General features: G+C 33.9%; 2 protein-coding genes across 2 annotated transcripts; both read left to right on the plus strand.

The window, feature by feature from the left end:
* Positions 1-7,660: 7,660 nt before the first annotated feature.
* On the plus strand, positions 7,661-8,776 carry LOC132301542 (F-box/kelch-repeat protein At3g06240-like). The gene has a single exon (XM_059798784.1). It carries the CDS (start codon positions 7,661-7,663, stop codon positions 8,774-8,776), a length of 1,116 nt encoding a protein of 371 aa, XP_059654767.1.
* A 4,584-nt stretch (positions 8,777-13,360) lies between these two features.
* On the plus strand, positions 13,361-14,975 carry LOC132300404 (F-box/kelch-repeat protein At3g06240-like). The gene has a single exon (XM_059797446.1). The coding sequence runs from the start codon at positions 13,516-13,518 to the stop codon at positions 14,635-14,637; it is 1,122 nt and encodes a 373-aa protein (XP_059653429.1). The 5' UTR covers positions 13,361-13,515; the 3' UTR covers positions 14,638-14,975.
* The last annotated feature ends 7,021 nt before the right edge of the window (positions 14,976-21,996 follow it).

Below are 21,996 nucleotides of genomic sequence, written 5' to 3' on the forward strand. Positions count from 1 at the left end.
AATCCACTATTTCATGAACTTCAAAAGCTTGGAATAGAGTCCAATGATAGATGTGAGCTTTTAGTTGAATTATTGAATGAAGTGAAGGAGAAGCTCCTTATAACTAACTCAAATTCTGAAAGTAAAAAAGTGCAACAAGTTGAATGTAACAATAATCTCCTTGAAATTCCTGGTGCTAGCAGGAAGTTGCTTACTCCGTTAAAAGTGCATACCAAAGGTCGCCCGCCTTCAAAAGGAAAAGAATCATTAGTTGACAAAATAACAAGGAAAGGAAAGAAGGTATTTTTACAATATATGCCATATTATAATATATATATACATATATACATATATATATATATATATATATATATATATATATTCATATGTTAAATTACTTTTTGTTTCAATACTTTGTTGGTAGGTCTCTTAGGCAAAACAAAAGAATAATTAAATTTGGTGAAAGCAGCATACAACTACAGAAAAGAAAAAGGTAGCATAGTAAAAAATTTTAACCTACATTGTTGTTTTCCTTTAAGTTTTATAACCTGAAAGTTTCATGTTTATAGGTTCAAAAAATTTAACCTATAATGAATGAAGTTGCAATACAAAAAAGTCATATGGTAATTTAAGTGTCCATGTCAAAGTTGTTATATATTTCATATATTTATTTGAAGATAATGCATACTGCATAATCTTTTTTTTTTTTAATTTATTTATTTATTTATTTTTATTTATTTACTATTATTTTGTTAACAGACTACTTCAACTCATCTATGTAATGACATGCATGATGGGATGACTTCAACTTACATACCCATGAACAATCCATCTTGGAAGAATCTTACCTTTTGCCTTCTTCTACAGGTTTACACTCAAGTTAATTATATTTTTTGCACATTTCTTTAGTCATGCTAATTATATTTTTGTATATTTATGTCATACTTCTGAAAAGATTGTTCCTTGTGCATTGTGTATATGTTATAGCAGAATTATGGAAGGTCAGAGTCCAACATTTCAATGAATGGTTCGTCTTTTACCAATGAATACAATCTTGATCCTAAGATTAATTTTTAAGGTAAATTTTAGTACTAATTAAGAAAAAGCAAGTGATTTATGAAACCTAGAGATGTATCTAATGTTGGGTTATTTCTCATAATTTTGCAAGTTCTCCTTGGAATGCATCCCATCACACAAACTTTAATTTTCAAGAGTAGAGATTGAATTCCTCTATCATTGTTTTTTTTCAATGAAAGAGTTGTGGTGGCAAATATTTTCACTTAATCTTATGATTTTTTGTATAATTTTTGGAGTGAATATATGACTTGGAGACCAATTCATGGAGCAATAACTTGTTCAATGATGTTTTGCTAATTGTATTGGTGATATCTTTCACTATTTTTTCATTACATCATCAAATATCTCCAATGAATGTTTACAACTTAATGAACAAGTTCTGGATTTGTTTCATTCAACAATGTCCATTGTTTGTTTCAATATGCTTTCTGATTACTTGTCGACATTTCCTTTTTGAACTTCAATTAATCCTCCTTTTTGAACTTCCAAACACAATCCCAGCCTTTCAACCAAAAAACTAGTTCATGAAATTATAAACACCCATTTTCTAAGTATCAAAACATAATTGCCCAAAAAAAAAACAAAAACAAAAACAAAAACAAAAAAAAAAAAAAAACAAACAAAAAACAAAATTAACCACTATGAAAATGATTGAGAAAAGAAAATGAAATAGAAGACTTCATGAAAGTAAACAGATTTTGATTGAAGACACAGAGAACACCAAAATATACAAAGCAAAATTTAATAACCAAAAACTAATAATAAATAAATAGAATTGACTTGAACAACTCTTAATCGGAAGTTTTTAAGCCTTTCTACGGCTATATAATTCTTTCGGAATGGAGTAAGCAATTCTTTCGGAATGGAGTAAGCGTTTTGGACTACCCAAACATTAGAAAATAATGGAAACCACTTATTCGACAGCTTTCACAAGGCCTCGATCAAATAGGCCATGAAAGCGAATGGAGACTTTTACAGTATCTATTATTGCAAGTAAGCGAACGAGCAATCAGATTCTTCCAATTTAGCTGAGCCTCCCATCACAACATATCCAAGTCCAACCAAGGAACTTTCTCATCCACGGAAAGGTCTGGGAGTCCTAGAAAGTCTGAACCAATAGCTCAGCTTTTCCACGTTCCTTTGTTCTTTAGTTATTTCTAAATAAAGAAGAGAACATTTGAAGAATGCCCAGGACTGGTCCAACTGGGCATGCCAGAATCGTCTTCTGTTCAACTTACAACTAAGTTATTCATGAGCTAAAAATAGTACTTATAGATGGAATTGTTTGATCACGAATCTGCTTCTTGCACTAGTCGTCTAAATCAATCTCTATTCAATGGATTGACATTGGTGTTGAACTGTTTAAAAAAATGCAACAACGTACATATACATATACAGGGAGATTGAAATATATATATATATATATATATATATATATATATATATATATATATATATATATATAGTTGATTTACCAGAAGTATAGCTCCAAATCGTCAAAACCTGCAAATCGTCAAAAGTTTGTTATAGATCGTCAAAACATTTAGAGTTGTTGCAGATTGCGTCGAATCAGAGGGAAAAAAAAAAAAAAAAAAAAAAAGCAGCCATTGAAAAATTGGGTTCTATTTTGTGCAAGAGAAAGAGAAATTGGGGATGGCAAAGAAACGGGTTTTTAATTTGTGCAAGAGAGAGAAATTGAGGATAATGAGAGAAACATCGTCTGAAAAATTGGGGACGGCAGAGAGCTTTCTGATATTAAGGATGATAAACAGTAAAAGTGAATAAGAAGATTGGTAAAAAATCACATTTTCTGTTAGCTGGACTGCCACATCATTCTGCTCAACAATTCAATGCATGACTTAAGTGTAAATATCGTTTCCCATAATAAATATAAAACATATAGTAAGAAATTTAATGCACATTGATAAGTGCACAAAACTTGCTATTTTATATTAAAAAATAAATATTTAATTAATCTTTTTTATTAGTTAAATGTTTTTATTCCCTATTTTTTATGTTTTATAGGGACTAATTTCGTAATGAAAGAAAAGAGGCAAAAAATGAAGAAAATGTGAGAAATTATAAGAGGTTTTGAGTTCAAGATTTGAGTGAAGTATAAATGATTTATTTTATTTGTAATTAGAAATTCAAATTCAAAATGGGTACCATCAAATCAGCAACAAATATAATAATTGGAAAGCAGCCAGATTTTAGCAATTTCTAAATGTAATTTTGATTTTTAAATTTTTAATTTCCCTTTTGTAATTTGATTTTTATTTTTTATTTTTTTTCCATCTCAATTATTCTTTTCTAAACTCTATAGATAGGAAGGGATGCAGAGAGGGTTACAAAATAATAGAGTAAACTTAGAGATTTTTTTTTGTATTTTCTTGCATTCTTTTCTTGTAATTCTTTTTTTTCATTAAAAAAAAAAGCTACTTTATTTATGTTTTTCTTTTTTATTTTCTTGTTAATATACTAGTTTAAACACCCCTCTCAAGATAGTGATGAAGCCACCATGCTAAAATATAAATAATTTTTTGTCACTTCTTGTATTAATTTTCCTCTTAAGAATATTTATTTTATTCTTTCATTCTGTGTTTGCCAAATAATGATTGATAGGGAAAAATATAAACCTACCCTACCCTCGATAAGATTGATTAGATTTCATTATTAAGGATAATGAAATCAAATCTGACGTGGTTCAACAAGTAAGAATAATCCTACTATAACTAGAGGAGGTCAAAAGGATTAAATCATATCCCGACAAATCTGGTAATAAATCTCCTATGATTTCGCACAAGCGGAAGATAAGGTCAACCATCGATATCAGCATAACGATTTTGATTCCAATCGACAGCCATAAATAGGGCATTAAGCCATTAAAGAAGGTACGACGTAAAAACTATTATGAATCCCTGCCTTCTTTTTAGACCTTCGTGACTAATTTGATCGTCGGAGAGCTCTTGGCAGGCACCACACCGGTGCCGTCAAGGTTCATCGATCTTCTCCTCTCTTCCTTGTAGGAAAACGGTATCGTATCGGACTGCGCGAATTTCAGCCTCAACAGTTGGCGCCGTCTATGGGAATTACGACTCCTTTGAATCAATTAATTACTCGTTGGGTATATACGTTTGCAGTCCGGTATGGCTACCGAAGGAACACCGTCGCAGGGATCTGGTCAAAGGGTAGAGTCAGGTGAAAACCTGGACGTCCCAAACGACCAGGCACGGCTTGCAGCGTTGGAACTACAGGTTCAAACTCTGGGTCAGGGTATGAACCAGTTGATCCAGCAAAATGCAACACTCTTGCAACACCTTGTTCCACCGACTAAACAAAACTTTCCAGGACAAGATCTCTCAAGTTCAAACGGAGGTAATGAAAATCTTGAAGAGAGGGATAATCATTCCCCCCAAAATGAGACTGAAGTGGAACAAAGCCAGGTGGGAACCCGACATAGAGAGGTGGTTCACCTATCTCTCCTACGGAGTTCCCGACCTCCTGAAAGCATAGCTTTCTGTCTTAAGGAAAAGACAAAGAAAGTTACCCATCTCGACTTGCAGATCAAGGATCTCAAGGGGAAAATGGAAGATGTAATGCAGGCTATGAAAGGGAAAGGTCCTGCCGCCGTAGATGATCTGGTACAAAGGACCAACTTGCCTTTCAGCCCCGCCGTTATGAAATGTCCACTACCTAGCAAGTTCAGGATACCCTTGTTCGAAACCTTCGATGGGACCAAAGATCCCCTCGATCACCTGGAAACTTTTCAAGCTCTTATACATTTACACATTGTGCCAGATGAAATCATGTGCCGAGCTTTTCCCACTACACTTAAGGGATCAGCGAGAGTTTGGTTCAACAAGTTGAAGCCAGGAACCATCAACACCTTCGAAGAATTGAGTAAGCAATTTGTAAGCCACTTCATTGCAGGTCAGAGGCATAGGAGGCCGGCTACCTACCTGTTTACTGTGGAGCAACAAAAGGAAGAGTCGATTTGGGAATACATCACCCGATTCAGCGCAGAGATGTTGCAGGTAGAAGAGGCGGACGACAAGGTAGCTTTGACCGCTTTCATAGGAGGACTCCAAACCTCCAGATTCTTGTTCTCCTTATCAAAAGAACCTCCCACCAGTATGATAGAGTTGCTAGTCAGAGCGCAAAAACACATCAACGCTGAAAACACCATGAGTGCACGGAAGGAAGGAGAGGACAAGAAGAGGCCAGCCCCTCTCGCCAGGGATGAAAATAATACCAAATATAAGAAATTGTTCTTCAGCCAGAGTGACAGCACATATCATGAGAATGACTCAGATGAGTATACCGACTAGAAATTGTCTCGCGGCTGGAATTAGCCTTATCAAGTCACTCACAATAAAGACTGGGGGCATCTTAGTTAATCATTTTAAATGGAGGGTAGCTCCATCACGTGTTATTTTGTTTTTAATAATGATGGTCTTTAATAAAATTCCTTTTAGTTTATACGTGCAATATCCCCGTACTATAAGGGATAGTAAAAGAGTGTCCTGTATTACAAGGACCCGGGCTGAATGAATCCCGTAATCCGTATCCCCGTACTATAAGGGGATAGTAAATGAGTGTCCTGTATTACAAGGACCCGGGCTGAATGAATCTCGTAATCCGTATCCCCGTACTGTAAGGGAATAGTAAATGAGTGTCCTGTATTACAAGGACCTGGGTTGAATGAATCCCGTCATCCATATCCCTGGACTATAGGGGATAAGTATCTTGTATTATCAGGATTCGGGTTGAATGAATCCCGTAATCCATATCCCTGTAATATAAGGATAATAAATGAATGTCATGTACTACAAGGACTTGAGTTGGATGAATCCCATAATTAATATCCCCCTTACAATAAGGGATAGTAAATAAAAATCCTTTATTAAAGAGGTGAACTGAGTAAAACTCATAAAGTTCAATTCCCTTACTAAAGGGATGAAACTCGTATAATTTATTCCCTTATAAAAGGAAGAGTACTGTTCCCTTGGGTGAAAAAAAAAAAAAAAAACCCTGAATTACTATTCACATGAATAGTGCCCGCGGGTACTGTTCACCGGGGTTGAAAAAAAAAAAAAAAATTTATTATTATTACTGTTCATGAACAGTACCCTCGGGTACTGTTCATGCACAATACCCGAGGGTACTGTTCCCTCGGGTGCCAAAAAAAAAAAAAAAAACTATTCAGGAACAAACTGTTCCCTCAGGTGCAAAAAAAAAAAAAAAAAAAACACCCTGAGTTACTATTCACATGAATAGTACTGTTCACAGGGGTATTAAAAAAAAAAAAAAAAAAATTCCCTAAGTTACTATTTATGTGAATAGTACCCGCAGGAATAGTACCCGCGGGTACTGTTCACCGGGGTTGGAAAAAAAAAAAAAAGGAGAAGAAGAAAAAGTATTATTATTATTTATTACATTCCCAAAGCTAGACGTGCAAGTTTGGGAATGGGGGACAACTGATAGGGAAAAATATAAACCTGCCCTACCCTCGATAAGATTGATTAGATTTCATTATCAAGGATAATGAAATCAAATCTGACGTGATTCAACAAGTAAGAATAATCCTACTATAACTAGAGGAGGTCAAAAGGATTAAATCATATCCCGACAAATCTGGTAATAAATCTCCTATGATTTCGCACAAACGGAAGATAAGGTCAACCATCGATATCAGCGGAACGATTTTGATTCCAATCGATAGCCATAAATAGGGCATCAAGCCATTAAAGAAGGTACGACGTAAAAATTATTATGAATCCCTGCCTTCTTTTTAGACCTCCGTGACTAATTTGATCGTTGGAGAGCTCTTTGCAGGCACCACACCGGTGCCGTCAAGGTTCATCGATTTTCTCCTCTTCCTTGCAGGAAAACGGTATCGTATCGAATTGCGCGAATTTCAACCTCAACAATGATAATTCAGAGAATGCCTATTTCTATTCATTTTTTTAGCAAAGCGAAACAAATTAAATAGAAAAATTAATGTTATCTCGTATATAAGCAAGTGTTATATAACACTATATTCTCTTTCATCTTTTCAAGTTGTATTTGGATTGGTGAAAAAATTTTCTTATTAAAAAAAAAATTGATAGAAAAAAGAAATTTGTTTATATGAATATGTTGTGATGAATTTTCTTTTCTTTAGATTTATTCCATCACTTAATTAAAGTTATTTACTTTTAGATATATTTAAAAAAAAAAAATTCATAATTTAAATTAAGTCTATACAAATTTTTTTTTTAGTAAGTGTCACGTGACGTAAGATTCAAATTACTAAAAACAAAATGTCAAGTGATAACCGCTAGAATTAGCCCGCAAACCTAACGCGTGAACCGTAATATACCTTTTTGGTTTTTTTTGTTTTTTTCTTTTAAATAAATGAAAATAACCTCCCGTCTCTCTCTTCAATTCTCTCTCCCCGTTTCTACCGTCATTCCCCGATTCTTCGAAGCTAAAACCGCATGCGCACGAGATATTTCTTCGATTCTCTTTCTACACTCTTTCTTCGATTCTTCGATTCTCTTATTGGCTTTATTTCTAGGTTTATTGCTTTTCAGAAACCCTAACCTTGAATCGTTGATTAACAATGGCGGACAACATACCGAACGAAGTGATGATGAAAATTCTGGTAGGACTACCAGTGAGAACTCTTCTGCAAATCAGGTGCGTCTGCAAATCTTGGTGTTCTCTGATCAGTAGTGATAATTTTGTTACATTTTGGTTCAATCGTAGGACACATTTGAACAGTACTCATCACCTACTTCTCATTAAGCATTACAGTGAACATGAGGACCAAGAACATTTTTCCTTGTATCTCGATGATGAATCACTCACTGAGTACCATTTGAATCTGGAAAATCATCCAATCGCAAACCTTTCTTCCTATTTAACCATTCTTGGTTCTTGCAATGGATTGGTATGCCTTATGGATGATATGCTGAAGTTTACAGATATTTTGTATCTATGGAATCCCACTGTTAGGAAATTTATTGTGCTTCCAGAACCTAGCATTACCTTCAGTTCACACGGCCCTTATGAGCGTGCTCTTGGATTCGGATTCGATTCCACAACTAATGACTTTAAAGTGGTGAGAATTGTTTATGGTTCTGGTGGCAACGAGGTTGACATTTATTCTCTTAGAGAGGGTTGTTGGAGAAGTATTAGTGTTTCTGGTGCCATACCTGATATTCATTGTGAGTCATCTCATGCCTATCTCAATGGGGCTATCCATTGGGTTTCCAGAGGGGGCAATTATCGCCTACAAATTGTGTCATTCAATTTGGGTACCAAAATATTCTCCGAAATGGAGCTACCAACGAGTCTAGGTTATATACGACTACCAAGAATGTTGTCTGTCTCAGTGTTTCACGAGTCGCTTTGTGTGTTCCACAATGATTCTTGGGAAAGAAAAGTGTCAATCTGGGTGATGAAACAATATGGTGTTGTGGACTCGTGGACCAATCTGTTCAATCTTGATTTTCTTAGAGGTTCTGGGAAAGTTATTGGCTTGATGAGGAACGGTGAAGTTCTCTTGGCACATAATGAGGAAATGATATCAACCGACTCAGAGACTCAATATCTCAAGTATCTTGGGATATATGGAAAAGGTGAGGCATTTTCTGTCAATACCTACACAGAGAGCTTAGTCTTAATCGACAAGCCTATGCGAGCCTTGCATCAAAATACCTCTTTAGGATGCTAATTTAGTGACAACTGAGTGGTCACGGTAAATGTGGTCATATATCTCTACATGTAAAGAGTATAATTTATTTCTCTTAGTGGAGTATTCGCTACAGTTTCAAGGTTGATCTTATTTGTTATCTCATTTGGTTTCACATCATTAGTATATTATTGGACAGGGATGCAGTTTACACTTTATTTAGAGTGACGATGATGTACTTAGCTTGACTAATGGTTCATTTGTGGCTAATATTCAACTCATATGAGATTTGACCTGAATTATATTCTCTTCTTAATGGGAATGATTTTATATGATAGAAGTGGTTAGCATGGAGAAAGACAACCATTTTGTTTGTCCCATGGCTTCTATATGCCATGTTGAAAATGTATTTTGTTCATACTCCCTTGCTTTTCTTTGTTTTTTGTTTTTTGTTTTTTGTTTTTTCCTTTTTTTTTCAGTGCCATTTTCTGGCATAAATTTTTCGTTGGGTGTGCTAAATCGTAGCTGATATCTTTACCTCTTATATACTTTTTATGGACATGCACTGCACTTTGACTTTGATGCTTTTCTTTGAATCAGAAATTAAAAGTCTGTTTTAGCATAAATGTTTGGCCTCATTCTAAAAGCAGTAATCAAGATCACAACAAAGTGTGGGAATTTTGTTTCCCAAATCTTGGAACTAAGCTGCACGTATGAGTCTTGTACCTTCCAGGAATGGTAGCCCAACATAGGTCCTTTCTTTTAATTGTTGCAAAAATGATTTCTATCATAGATGGTTTTGCCATGTGTTTATGCATTTTATGTGTTAAATTGTGTACCATCGGTGGGACTTCTGTATTTGGTTGGGTGTGAATGGCAAGCTCCAATTTGTGGGAGTTTTACCAAGTGTCTTTTGTTCACTTTTTGACATTCAGAAATAATGCCTTGAGCTGGATTTTTGTGTTGTATGTGGCTGGGTAAATATCATTGTATTCGGCTATTCTACATTTTGGTTGGATGGAAGCAATAGAGAATTGATGAGGAAAAGGGTTTTGAGTTTAAAGAGATGGAAGCTACTCTTTCTACGTTGAGACTTGAGAGGTCTGTTGCTTCATGCTTCTGCTGTTAGATCGTCAATGTATGGCGGGCCATAAGTCTGGTCGGTCTGTTCGTTCTGCTTTGAACTTCTCTTTATATAACTAATCTGGTCTGCGAGCTCCTGTTGATGGATTTGGCTTTATAGTTTATATCACAACTGGGAAGTTAAGGATGCAGGATATAGGGGTGTTGTTGTGTCAGTAATTCAGGGAAGCTGCTTTTGGAGTAATCCCTGCTATTGAATACTTGACATTTCATTGTTGTTAAGAATTTCTGTCTTATCCCACCTGTGTTTTGGTCTTCTTTTGCTAATGACCACCTTGTACTAGTATTGTAACTTAGAAATGGTATATTCTAGCCTCCTAAGCACGTGTTTAAGGTCTTCGATACATACCTGTCGTGCACAAGATAATCAACGGGATAGTATGTTGTGCTAGATGGATGTCAAAACATAGCATTTGTAGTGTGTTGCGCATAAGCATCTATTTCAAGAACTTTTAGTCGTCAGCAGCTGAGTTTGTACGGCCTCCTTTTGATTTTGTATACTTGAGTAGCGCAAATATTAGCCTGCCAAAGCTGCTGTTGCTTCTGGGGGTGGAGTTTTTTGGTTCAGCTGCTCCATGGAGGTTGTTCTTCAGTTTTTAGAACTTGAGAACAGTAATGCAGGAACTTATATTTGCCTTTCATATAGGAAGTTATTCTATTATTACCATTATTTATCTTAAATTGTTGCCACAAATTTTAGCTGCTCGAACTTTAGAGCATTATTGTATTTTAATGATAGCAAAGCAATGTTGAAGTGGTCTCTTTCATTTTTGAATCTCTAAGGCCCAGTTTGGTGCAATGGTAATGGGAGGAAAAGAAAAGAAAGGTAACGGAGGGTGAGTAAAAAATTGTGTTTGGTATGCAAGGCGGATCCAGAAATTGTCAGTTGGGTGGGCTAAAATTAAATATAAATTTAATAACACAATTTCTTAAGCAAATTTTTTTATAACATAATATAGATAAATATTTGAATTCAAATATTACAAAATATCTATCTAAGTTGTGTTCGACGAGTCTTTAAAGACTTAAATTCGTCGATAATAGACTCTAAGTCAATTTTTCAAACAAGGTCCCAGTCATGCAATCAGTAAGAAATTTACCTCCCATCGTGCTATGTTTTAACACGTTTCATATTTTGTTTTTTTAGTTTTAAAGATTGAATTATTGTAATTTTTGTTTGTGGTTTTATTTTATAAATCAATTTGAAATTCTAACACTTACCTATCTATATTTGTTTTATCTAAATCTATAGTAAGTTAGTAACTTTTGATTTGTGAATTATTGAATTTAGATGTTTTCTTTTATATTAATACTCCTTGTCTACTTAGAAATTAAAATCATCAAATTTTCATAGTTTATAATGCAATAGATTTTTTTGTTTATTTGTTGAATACTTTCTAGATAAACATATGAGCTCTGTTTATTTTTCATGATGATTTGAAAATGTTGAAATTATGAATTTATTCTATATATATAATTTCATAACGGCCTCTACAACAAATTTGTCTCAAAATATCTTTTACTTCATATCCTAATACTTATCATTAATAGGGCTTGTTAGGCTTGGGCTTTTATTTTAGTATTGTGACTTAGCTGACTTGGGCTTATTTGGGTGAGTTAATATTAATAATAATTTTTTTTTGGGGCTGGGCTAAAAATACACATAGTAACAAAAAAAAAAAAATTTAGGCTGGAGCCCAGCCCAGCCATGCGTTGGATCCGCTAGTGTTGGTATGAATGGTTGGAATGAAAGGAAAGGTTTTTGAAGGATATAGCATGCTTAAATAATAACTTTTGCTATCCATCCAAACTTTTGCTGTCCTTCCAAAAGTGGAAGGAAAGCAAAGGAAAGGCTAATGTGATCTATTTAATACCAATTTTACCCTTAAGACATAAACAAGTTTACACTTAGATCTTATGGACGACGGTACAATAATTTTAAAAAATACAATAAATTAATATTTTATTAGTATTGATATGTATAAAAACAAACACACATAATATTTATCTATATAGAAATGATTTTTATTTTATTTTATTTATTTAGTAATGTTGATGTGTGAAAAAAATTCACACGCACACAAATATTTATCTAATAAGTATTTAATATCATTGACTCCTGTATCTAATAAGTTCCATCTACTATTAAATTTGATCCAATGAAAATGCTCTAATCAATTTATCATTACAAAGAAAACTGAATGGAACCTATCGTATTGTTGAATTATAAACATATAAGTAATACCAAGGTATGAAATAGTTTTACTGAGACCTTGAAAACACAGAACTAAAAATTGAGACCTTGAAGAAAGAGGGAAAAAAAAGAGAGGAAAATTTGAGAATAGAGGAAAATTGAGACCTTGAAAAAAGAGAACTAAAAATTATAAGGTAAATATCACATGCACCTATTATATATATATATATATATATATATATATATATATACATATCACATATTTGAAGTTTTATTCATAGTTAAATATCAAACGTATAAACTTACTAAGGACTCGAGCTCCCAATCTTCCGTGGAGAAGAAAGAGTACATTTGTAAAATTTATATAGTTTTCTACTTTGAACTTTAACTAATATTTCAAATGATTTTGATATAGAAACAGCACACAACTCCCATGTAAATTTGTTGGCAAATTTTTGGGTGTATGAGGAAAGGAAAAGTTCACCGAAATTGTTACTTTTCGAGATTTAAAAAAAAAAAATCTCCATATTAACAGGCAATAAATAATAAGAATATGATTTATTATACCAAATAAAATTTTCATGATTCATATATACTATTATTACAAGTGACTAGATGTTGTTTAATAATTCAATTCAACGTTTATCTAATTAAGTGTGTTTGATAAAATAATTTGAATATCACTTAAAATGAGGTAAAATTATAAGTAATAGAGATATCGCTTATCACTGAATGCTGAAAACTCAAAAAGATATAAGAAAATATTTATTTTTAATTATTACTTAAAAACTTGTTCACTTAAAATTCAAATGTTAAATTTTTTAGTACTTAGTTTACAATTTTATCGAACATGACATATATAATAATAATAATATTATTATTATTATTATTTCTCTCTCTTTTTTTATAAAAAAAATAAAAAATAAAAATTCAACCTATTTCGAAATCATAGTGTTAAACTTAAATCACATAAAGCGTTAATTGGAGTAGGTACGACTTTGAGAGTGGGAGTACGAAAAAGATAAAATTAAATTACAAATAGTAAGAATACTAGGTGGAGTGTGTGAATTTGAGAGTGAAAGTACGAAAGAAATAAAATTAAGTCACAAATAGTGTGAATACGGGGCCAAGTGGAAGAGCAGGAGCGTTCGGAGTAATTGGGGGCATATCTGTCATTCAATAGTAATTGAAAACTCTAGGTTCGCTCTGCTTAGACACACGGCGTCGTTTTGCAACTGATGCCAATATAAGGACTTTCGCTGCCCGTCACAGAATCACGCTCACTGCTTTCACTGGTTGCTTTCTCTCATTTGGGTTTATTTCTAGGGTTTTAATAGCAGCTCTAAAAAACCCTAGAATCTGTTCATCTCTCTCGTTGCTGTCTTCATTTCTAAGGTTTAACCTCAGCTTTCAAAAACCTAACCCTAGAATCAGTTGATTAACAATGGCGGACAACATACCGAACGAAGTGATGATGGAAATTCTGGGAAGACTACCGGTGAAAACTCTTCTGCGAGCCAGGTGCGTATGTAAATCTTGGTGTTCTCTGATCAGTAGTGATAATTTTGTTACCTTTTGGTTCAATCGTATCACACATTTGAACAACATCAACAACACTCACCTACTTCTGATAAAGCACTACAATAAACGTGAGGAAAAAGAACATTTCTCCTTGTATCTGGATGATGAATCAATCACTGAGTACGATTTGAATCTGGAAGATCGTCCATATGCATACATTTATCCCTATTTAACCATTCTTGGTTCTTGCAATGGATTGGTATGCCTTATCGATGATATGCTGAGCCTTACAGATCTTTTGTATTTATGGAACCCCACTATTAGGAAATTTGTAGTGCTTCCAGAACCTCGCATTACCTTCCGTTCGCACGGCGCTTATGATCGTGCTCTTGGATTCGGAGTTGATTCCGCAACGAATGACTATAAGGTGGTGAGAATTGCATATGTTTCTGGTGGCCCTGAGGTTGACATTTATTCTGTCCAAGAGGGTGGTTGGAGAAACATTAGTGTTTCTGGTCCCATACCTAATATCAAATGTGAGGCATCTAATGTCTATCTCAATGGGGCTATCCATTGGGTTTCCGGAGGATATTCTCGCCTGTTCATTGTGTCATTCAATTTGGGTACTGAGGTATTCTCCGAGATGGAGCTACCAAGCAGTCTAAGGTATATACGACAATCACGTCGGTTGTCTGTTGCAGTGTTTCATGACTCGCTCTGTGTGTTCCACACTGATTCTTGGGAAGGGAAATCGTCAATCTGGCTGATGAAACAATATGGTGTTGTGGAGTCATGGACCAATCTGTTCAGTCTTGATTTTGGTAGAGGAGGTTCTGTGAAAGTTATTGGCTTGAAGAGGAATGGTGAAGTTCTCTTCACAAATAATGAGGAGATTATTTCAGTTGACATAAAGTCTCCAAAACTCAAGTATCTTGGGATCCATGGAGAAGATGTGGCATCTTCTGTCAATACCTACACAGAGAGCTTAGTCTTAATCGACAAGCCAATGCCAGTCTTGGATGAAAATAACTCTTCTGAATGCTAGTTTAATGACAAATCTAAGTGGTCATGGGCAATATAAATTTTTGTGGTCATGTTTCTCTACAAGTAAAGGGTGGGATTTAGTTTTCTTAGTGGTTTGTTACGTCATTTGGTTTCAGTACTTGTTTTCATATCTTTAGAATATTAGACAGTGATGCGGTTAACACTTTATTTAAAGTTATGATGTACTTAGAGGTTGACTAATGGTTCATTTGTGTGCTAATATTCAACTCATATGAGACTTGACCTGAATTATATTCTCTTCTAGTGGCTAGCATGGAGAAAGACAGCCATTTTGTTTGTCATGGCTTTGATATGCCTTGAAAATGTATTTTGTGCATACACCCTTGCTTTTCTTTCTTTTTTTGGTTGCCATTTTCTGGCATGATTTTTTTGTTGAGTGCTCTAAATCGTTGTTGATATCTTTACCCCTTAGATACTTTGTGTGGACTTGCACTGCACTTTGACTTTGATGCTTTTCTTGGAATCAGAAAATAAGTCTATTTTAGCATAATGTTTGGCCTCATTCTAAAAGCAATAAACAAGATCACAATAAATTGTGCAAATTTTGTTTCCCAAATCTTGGAACTAAGCTGCATGACCTATGTACCTTTCAGGGATGGTAGCCCAAGATAGTTCCTTTCTTTTAATTATTGAGAAAATGAGTTCTATCGTTGATGGTTTTGCCATGTGTTCATGCTTAATACGTGTTATTGTGTACTGTTGATGGGACTCCTGTATTTGATTGCGGGTGAATGGCAAAGCTCCAATTTCTGGGAGGTTTACCAAGCGTCTTCTGTTCACTTTTTGACATTAAAAAAAAATGCCTTGAGCTGGATTTTTGTGTTGTATGTGGCTGGGTAAATGGCATTGTATTTGGCATTCTATGTTCTGGATTAGATTTATACTGTTCTGGTTGAATTGAAGCAACAGAGAATTGACGAGGAAAAGGGTTTTGAGTTTAGGGTAATTGGTAAAGACGCATGTTCCTTTGGGAATCCACATAGTGAGAGGAGAGTAAGTATTACATGTGATGGCTATAGCAATATAGTGCATTAAGTGGTTGGGCTGCATAGTAGGATAGAATTTTTTAGGGTCTTGCAGTTGTTAACTGGATAGTGGTTCTCTCATATGGTTTTTATGGCTGCCTTATGCATAGCATCTGTTATTTAAGTTTCCTGGTTATAAATAATTGCTTCAGTAGAAGGTTTATCCTCATGGAAGCTTCTCCTTCTACGTTGAGAGGTGTGTTGCTTTTTTGCTTCTGCTTAATTGTCAATGTATAGCCATAAGTCTGGTTGGTCTGTTCATTCGGCTTCGAACTTTCCTTCATATAACAAATCTGGTCTACAAGCTCATGTTGATGCATTTTGGCTTTATATCATAACTGGGAAGTGAATGATGCAGGATTTAAGGTACTTCATCTTTTTGGTTGTGTCGATAATTCAGGGGAGCTGCTTTTGCAGAAAACCCTGCTAGTGAATACTTGACATTTCGCTGCTGTCGTTACTTTCTGTATTATCTCGCAAGTGCTTAAGTTCTTTGATTTATACCTGCTGTGCACGAGATGATCGACGGGGAAATATTTTGTGCTAGATGGATGTCAAAACTCAGAATTTGTTGTGTGTTGCATATAGCATCTTATTTCGGGACTTTTAGTGGTCAGCATCTGAGTTTTTAGTGCCTTCTGATTTCTGTACTTGAGTTGCTCAAATAGTAGCCTGCGAAAGCTGTTGTGGAGTTTTTTTGTTGCTCTCATGCTGAATTTGGAGATTGTTCAGGAGAGCAATATATATATATATATATATATATATATATAAACCTCAGCAGGTATGTGTTCAATTAGATGGGATCTTGCAAAACTATAGAACTGTCCTGAACAGTTGTATAGAAAACCAAGAAGCTGGAGGAAGTTGTTCTTTTATTGCCATCATTGATCTCAAATTGTTTCGAAAATTTTTAGCTGCATGTGGAGGTGGGCCGTTATCAAAAAAATGTGCTTGGTGGCTGAGCTAGCCAAAAAAAAATGTGCATTTTGACAAAAATGATTTGCTTTAAAATGCAAAAATAATTTTCTTTTTAATGATACAGAATAGGCTTTGAAAATGCAAAACAATGTTAAAGTGGAGCCTTTCATTTTTGAATCTCTAAAGCTATGAAGTAATTGGATTTAAAAAATATATATGTTACTATGAAGTAAGTCCATATATACGAGAGGCATACATGACACAGTACAAGTAAAACAATGCGATAAATTTTTGAAAAATAGAATACAGATCCGATTAAACTTGACAATGTATATTGTATTAAGGTTGATGTGTATAAAAAATAATTCACACACGAATAATTTTTTATATATAAATTTAAAATAATATACAATTCTTTGTCATGTTACAAATATTGTTATGAACATTTTTCTTATAAAAAAAAATAAAAATTTATTGTAGACTAAACTAATAATGAAATATTCTCATTATCTGAATTTTTTTTATTCTTTTTGTTGAAGAAACGCCACTTATAAATATAATCTGCTGAGCGTTTCAGGTTTCTTTGAGTACTCAATTAACTGCATTACCAAACCTTAACCCACTTTTAAAAGATAATAGATGTGGTCAAGCTCCCTAAAAGTAGCTTTTTGCACAAATTGAAACCCTAAACAGGTAAATCATACAAGACATCACGAGGATCAACCACGGCTAGGTCTTACAATGTCGGAGCCCAATTTCAAGAAATGCATTAGCGAAGGGGTAATAGTGTCAAGAGATTTTTATTTTTACTATTTAGTTATTTATTTATTTATTAGCACTTATAACGGTTCTATAATACACGTACCATTTACAACCAGAGTCTCCAAGTTTTTTTATTAACGGTTGAATTGACAATCGACTAATCGGCTGGTGTTATTAATATTATTATTTAACGAACAGTAGGTACGTATTCCATTGCCCGAGCCCAATTTCAAAAAATGTATTACTAATAACATAAAGTAGTATCTAGAGCGCTCTCTCACAACAAGAGTCTCCAAGTCTCTTTATTGAGAGTTGAATTGACTAACAGACCACTAGGGTGGTGTTATTATTTTTTAAACGCATAGCTGATGCGTGTTCAATTAGATGGGATGTTTGCTTTCCATATTGAAATAAAAAGAGCAAACTACAATCACCTTCCTTGAAGTTTGGACTAATTATAATTAAACTTGAGATTTGTCATTTTATTGCAAAGATCCCCCAATGTCAGATTTTGCAGTAAATTTACTAATCTACCCTCATTATTATATTATATTATTAAAAAATTAAAATACCTAAAAATAACAAATTACCCTTTTACCCAATAACATTTATCCTCTTCTTCTTCTTCTCTCTTGCCTCCACCAGTAACACTACCAAGACCACTTATTCCACCACCATCACCACCCACAGTGCCACCATAACTGCCAAAGTAGGTTTATATAGCAAGTGACATATGGGTTATATGCGTGTAAAATTGTAAATATATATATATATATATATATACACACACACCACCACCACCACCACCACCACCACCCAGCACCATCACTTCACCGCCCCTACCAAACACCATCTCCTCCTCTTTTTCTTTTTCAAAATTGAAACCCATCTCCAATATTCAATCTCAAGCCTATTTCCTCAGCCGGCGGTTCTAACATTCAATCTCAAGCTTATCTCCTCAGTCAGCGGTTCCAATATTCAATCTCAAGCTTATCTCCTCAGCCAGCGGTTCCAATAGTCAATCTCAAGCCTATCTCCTCAGCCGGCGATTCCGTATTGTACAACAATGCTTTGAATGTAAGCATCTAGGTTAAACCGAATTGAAGGCAAGCTAATCGGCCAAGGGCAAGGGTTAGACGCTCCATTGATTCTAGCGAAGCAAAGAAGAAAATAAAGCTCAACCCAAACCGTGACGAAGAAGATCATGCGAACTGAAACTCCATTGATTCAGGCGAACTCGAGTGACGAAGAAGAAATCGGAATGAATCGGTGATGGTGGTGGTGGTGGTGGGTTCGATTAAGACACTACAGTGGTGGTGGTGGTGGGTTTGATTAGGGCTCTGCAATCGGTGTTGTGATTGTGGTGGTATTGGGTTTCGATGATGGTGGTGGTGGATCGATGAGGGCTCTACAACCGTGCCACCACAAATTCCTTAAGCGGGTGGTGCAGCGGCGGTGACGGACCGGCAAGGATGAAGACGGCTCGGCTGCGGCAGCTCAGATGTTTCGGCCGTAATGGACGGCGGGCGGTGGTGAAAAATTCATGGCAAGCAAGGATCTGGGCACGATGATGGTTGCCGTGAGTGGTTCGGAAGCTCAACGGCGGTGACGGACTGCCGTGACTGGTTCGGATCGGACTGGTCTAATCTTTATATATATGTGTGTGTGTGTGTGTGTGTGTGTGTGTGAATTTGTAACCATATATCTATTATATATGTGTGTGTGTGTGTGTGTGTGTGTGTGTGTGAATTTTGCACACAAAACACATTATTTGATTTGGGTGTTGCATATGGATTTAGCAGAAGTGATAGTGGCAGTGAAGAAGTGGAGGTGGGTTCGAACGGAGAGAGAGTCAATGGTTTAAGGGTAGTTTGGTCCACTTAACATGAATTTTGTTGTCATTTGTTTACATTACAAGGGTAATAGAGTCTTTTTACGTTGTTGATGGGCATTTTAGTCACTTCAAACTAATTTTTTGATAAAAAATATTATTTTTTTGTATGAAGGGGAGGTCATTGCAAAATGGAAAAAATCTCAGGGGGTCACACTGTAACAAAATAGCAAACCTCAGATTTAGTTACAATTAGTCCAAACCTCAGGGGAGGTCATTGTAGTTTGCCCAAATAAAAATGCTGAAGTTATTATTTTATTGCCATCATTCATTTTTCATAATGTGATTACTTTCTTGTCTTGAAAGAGTTTTATTGGTTGATTCAATTTAGTCATTTTGTGGGAAAAATATGCTCCTGAGTCTCTTCAAGTCTTCCCTTTGAGTGATACTTTGTGTAAACGGGACGATAATTATGCAACGCTAAATTTTTTTTTTGATGGCAAGTATGCAATGCTAATGTTTATTATTATGTGCTAGCTCTTACTAAAATATTTAGTATTTATTTGCTTGGCCTTGTTCTTTATAATTACCAATTTGCTTATTTTTCTTAGTACTAACTAAAGATTCATTTATCTAGATTAAAAATTTAAATAATATGCATCCATTCTTTAGGGATTCGGTATCATTTCTCTTATTTGTGTATAATTAAAAGGAGCTTTGGTTTCACATTAATTTCTCGCTCATACACAGCTAATTTAGAGAAGCAAAATTAAAATAGTGAAAATTCACCACAAGAGATCAAACTAAAAGTAAAATTCTATCAACACCGCAATTGATTTAACTTAAGGCGGATTGTATTGAAAATCTCAAATAGGGCTGTAAACGAGCCAAGCTGTTTGCGAACGGCTTGAGCTCGGCTCGTTAATTACTCGGCTCAAGTTCGTTTATTAAATTAGTGAACCGAGCTTGAGTCGAATTATGAGGCTCGATTTATAAACGAGTCGAGTCTAAAAATTAGTATATTCGACTTTCACGAATCGTTCACGAACTAGGCTAAATAATGCATTCACGAACATACTCGATTATAATATATATATATATATATATATATATATATATATATATATATATACACACACACACACACACACACACACATACATACACATACCCAATTATAATATATACAAAAGTTGGGGTCAGATTGTAATTGTATGTAGCACATTTATATGTAGATATATATTTATATTGGGGTCATATTGTAATTGTATATAGAGTTTATGGTTATTATGCAAATAAGCCTTTCTTGTCTTTGTATATAAATCCTTTTATGTTTAGGGTTGATGGAATTTGCGCCTCCATTTGTTCTCTCTCTCCATCATTGACTATCCAATCCCCAACCACTCAACCCTCCTCTCTCTCCTTATATATATATATTGTAATACCCCGATATTTTAAAGAATTTATTAATTGAAATTAATTACTTTTATTTTATTTTTAAATGATATATTTGATTTAATTTGAATTAACAGGATTTATTAATTAGAATTAATTACTTTTATTTTATTTTTAAATGATATATTTGATTTAATTTGAATTAACTGCGTTTATTTTAATTTTTAATTGATTTGTTTTATTGAGTGCTTAGATTAATTGTTTTATTTTATTTATATTTCGTGAATTATTGATATGATGATTGTTGTGTGTGTGCTTAATTATTGATTGAATTGTTGGGGTGTTAATTTTATTGGTATGGTGTAATTTGGTTGTAATTTATTGTTTTGTTTATGTGCTTAGTGTATTAGTTTTTAGTTTTTATTATTTAAGTGTTTATTTAATTATTTGATTTATTTAAATTAATTGGATTTGGGATTAAGGGAAGTTGGACTAAAAAATGTGGTATTGGGCTTATATGAAGCCTTATTGGGTTAATTAATAAAGGCCCATGATTATTTAATTATTTAAATGATCATTTTTGTATTAATTATAAATATATATGATTATATATAAATATAATTAATTAATAATTGTTATGAAAAGATATATATATATATATATAGATATATATTTATGGATATAGATAGGTGTATAGGATTTAATTAACCAATGGTTAATTATGGAAGGTATGTGTGTGTGTGTGTATATATATATATATATATATGTGTGTGTGTGTGTGTGTGTGTGTGTGTAATATAATATATGTTTATATATATATGTTTATGGATATTTATTATTTAAAGATTATTACCTTATTAGGTAGTCCTAGTTGGAATATGATTTAGGTTTTAATGTGTATAAATATACACATAAGGTTTATGGTTAAAAGGTTTTTACGTTAGAAAAAAAAAAAGAGAGTTAAAGAGAGAAGAAAAGGAAAAGGCCGACAAAGAGGAGGCTGGATTAGAGAAAGAGGACGTCGAGATTGGAAAGTTGAAGTGTCGGTTTCGTTTCGAAACCTCAGGCAAGTTCTTTTCTAACTTTCCTCTTAGGACCCATAAGTATTTCACCTTGAATATCAAGGCTTTAATTAAATTATTAACTTAAATTATAATTAGAACGGATTAATAAAAAATATGAATTATTATATCTTTATATTTATTGGTTAAATCGAATTATTTAAAAGGATGAATTATTATAAACTATTAGTTTGGATTATAGGATTTTATTTGTATATATAGAGGTTGTATATATATTTTAAAATCAATGTATAGGTGGAACTGTGACCCAAGAGGATTAGTTAGGTTTTATAGAATTTGTGGAATTTTCTGGTATTATTTTGTATTTTTTTTTTTAGGAATTTTAT

Source organism: Cornus florida, unplaced genomic scaffold, assembly GCF_030987335.1.
Source record: "Cornus florida cultivar Cherokee Brave unplaced genomic scaffold, ASM3098733v1 CherokeeBrave_3.0.0_Hap2_Chr03, whole genome shotgun sequence".
In the NCBI taxonomy this organism is placed as follows: domain Eukaryota; kingdom Viridiplantae; phylum Streptophyta; class Magnoliopsida; order Cornales; family Cornaceae; genus Cornus; species Cornus florida.

Excerpts from the sequence above, each read along its gene's own strand:
- LOC132301542 (XM_059798784.1), top strand. The coding sequence starts at position 7,661 with ATGGCGGACAACATACCGAACGAAGTGATGATGAAAATTCTGGTAGGA.
- LOC132300404 (XM_059797446.1), top strand. The coding sequence starts at position 13,516 with ATGGCGGACAACATACCGAACGAAGTGATGATGGAAATTCTGGGAAGA.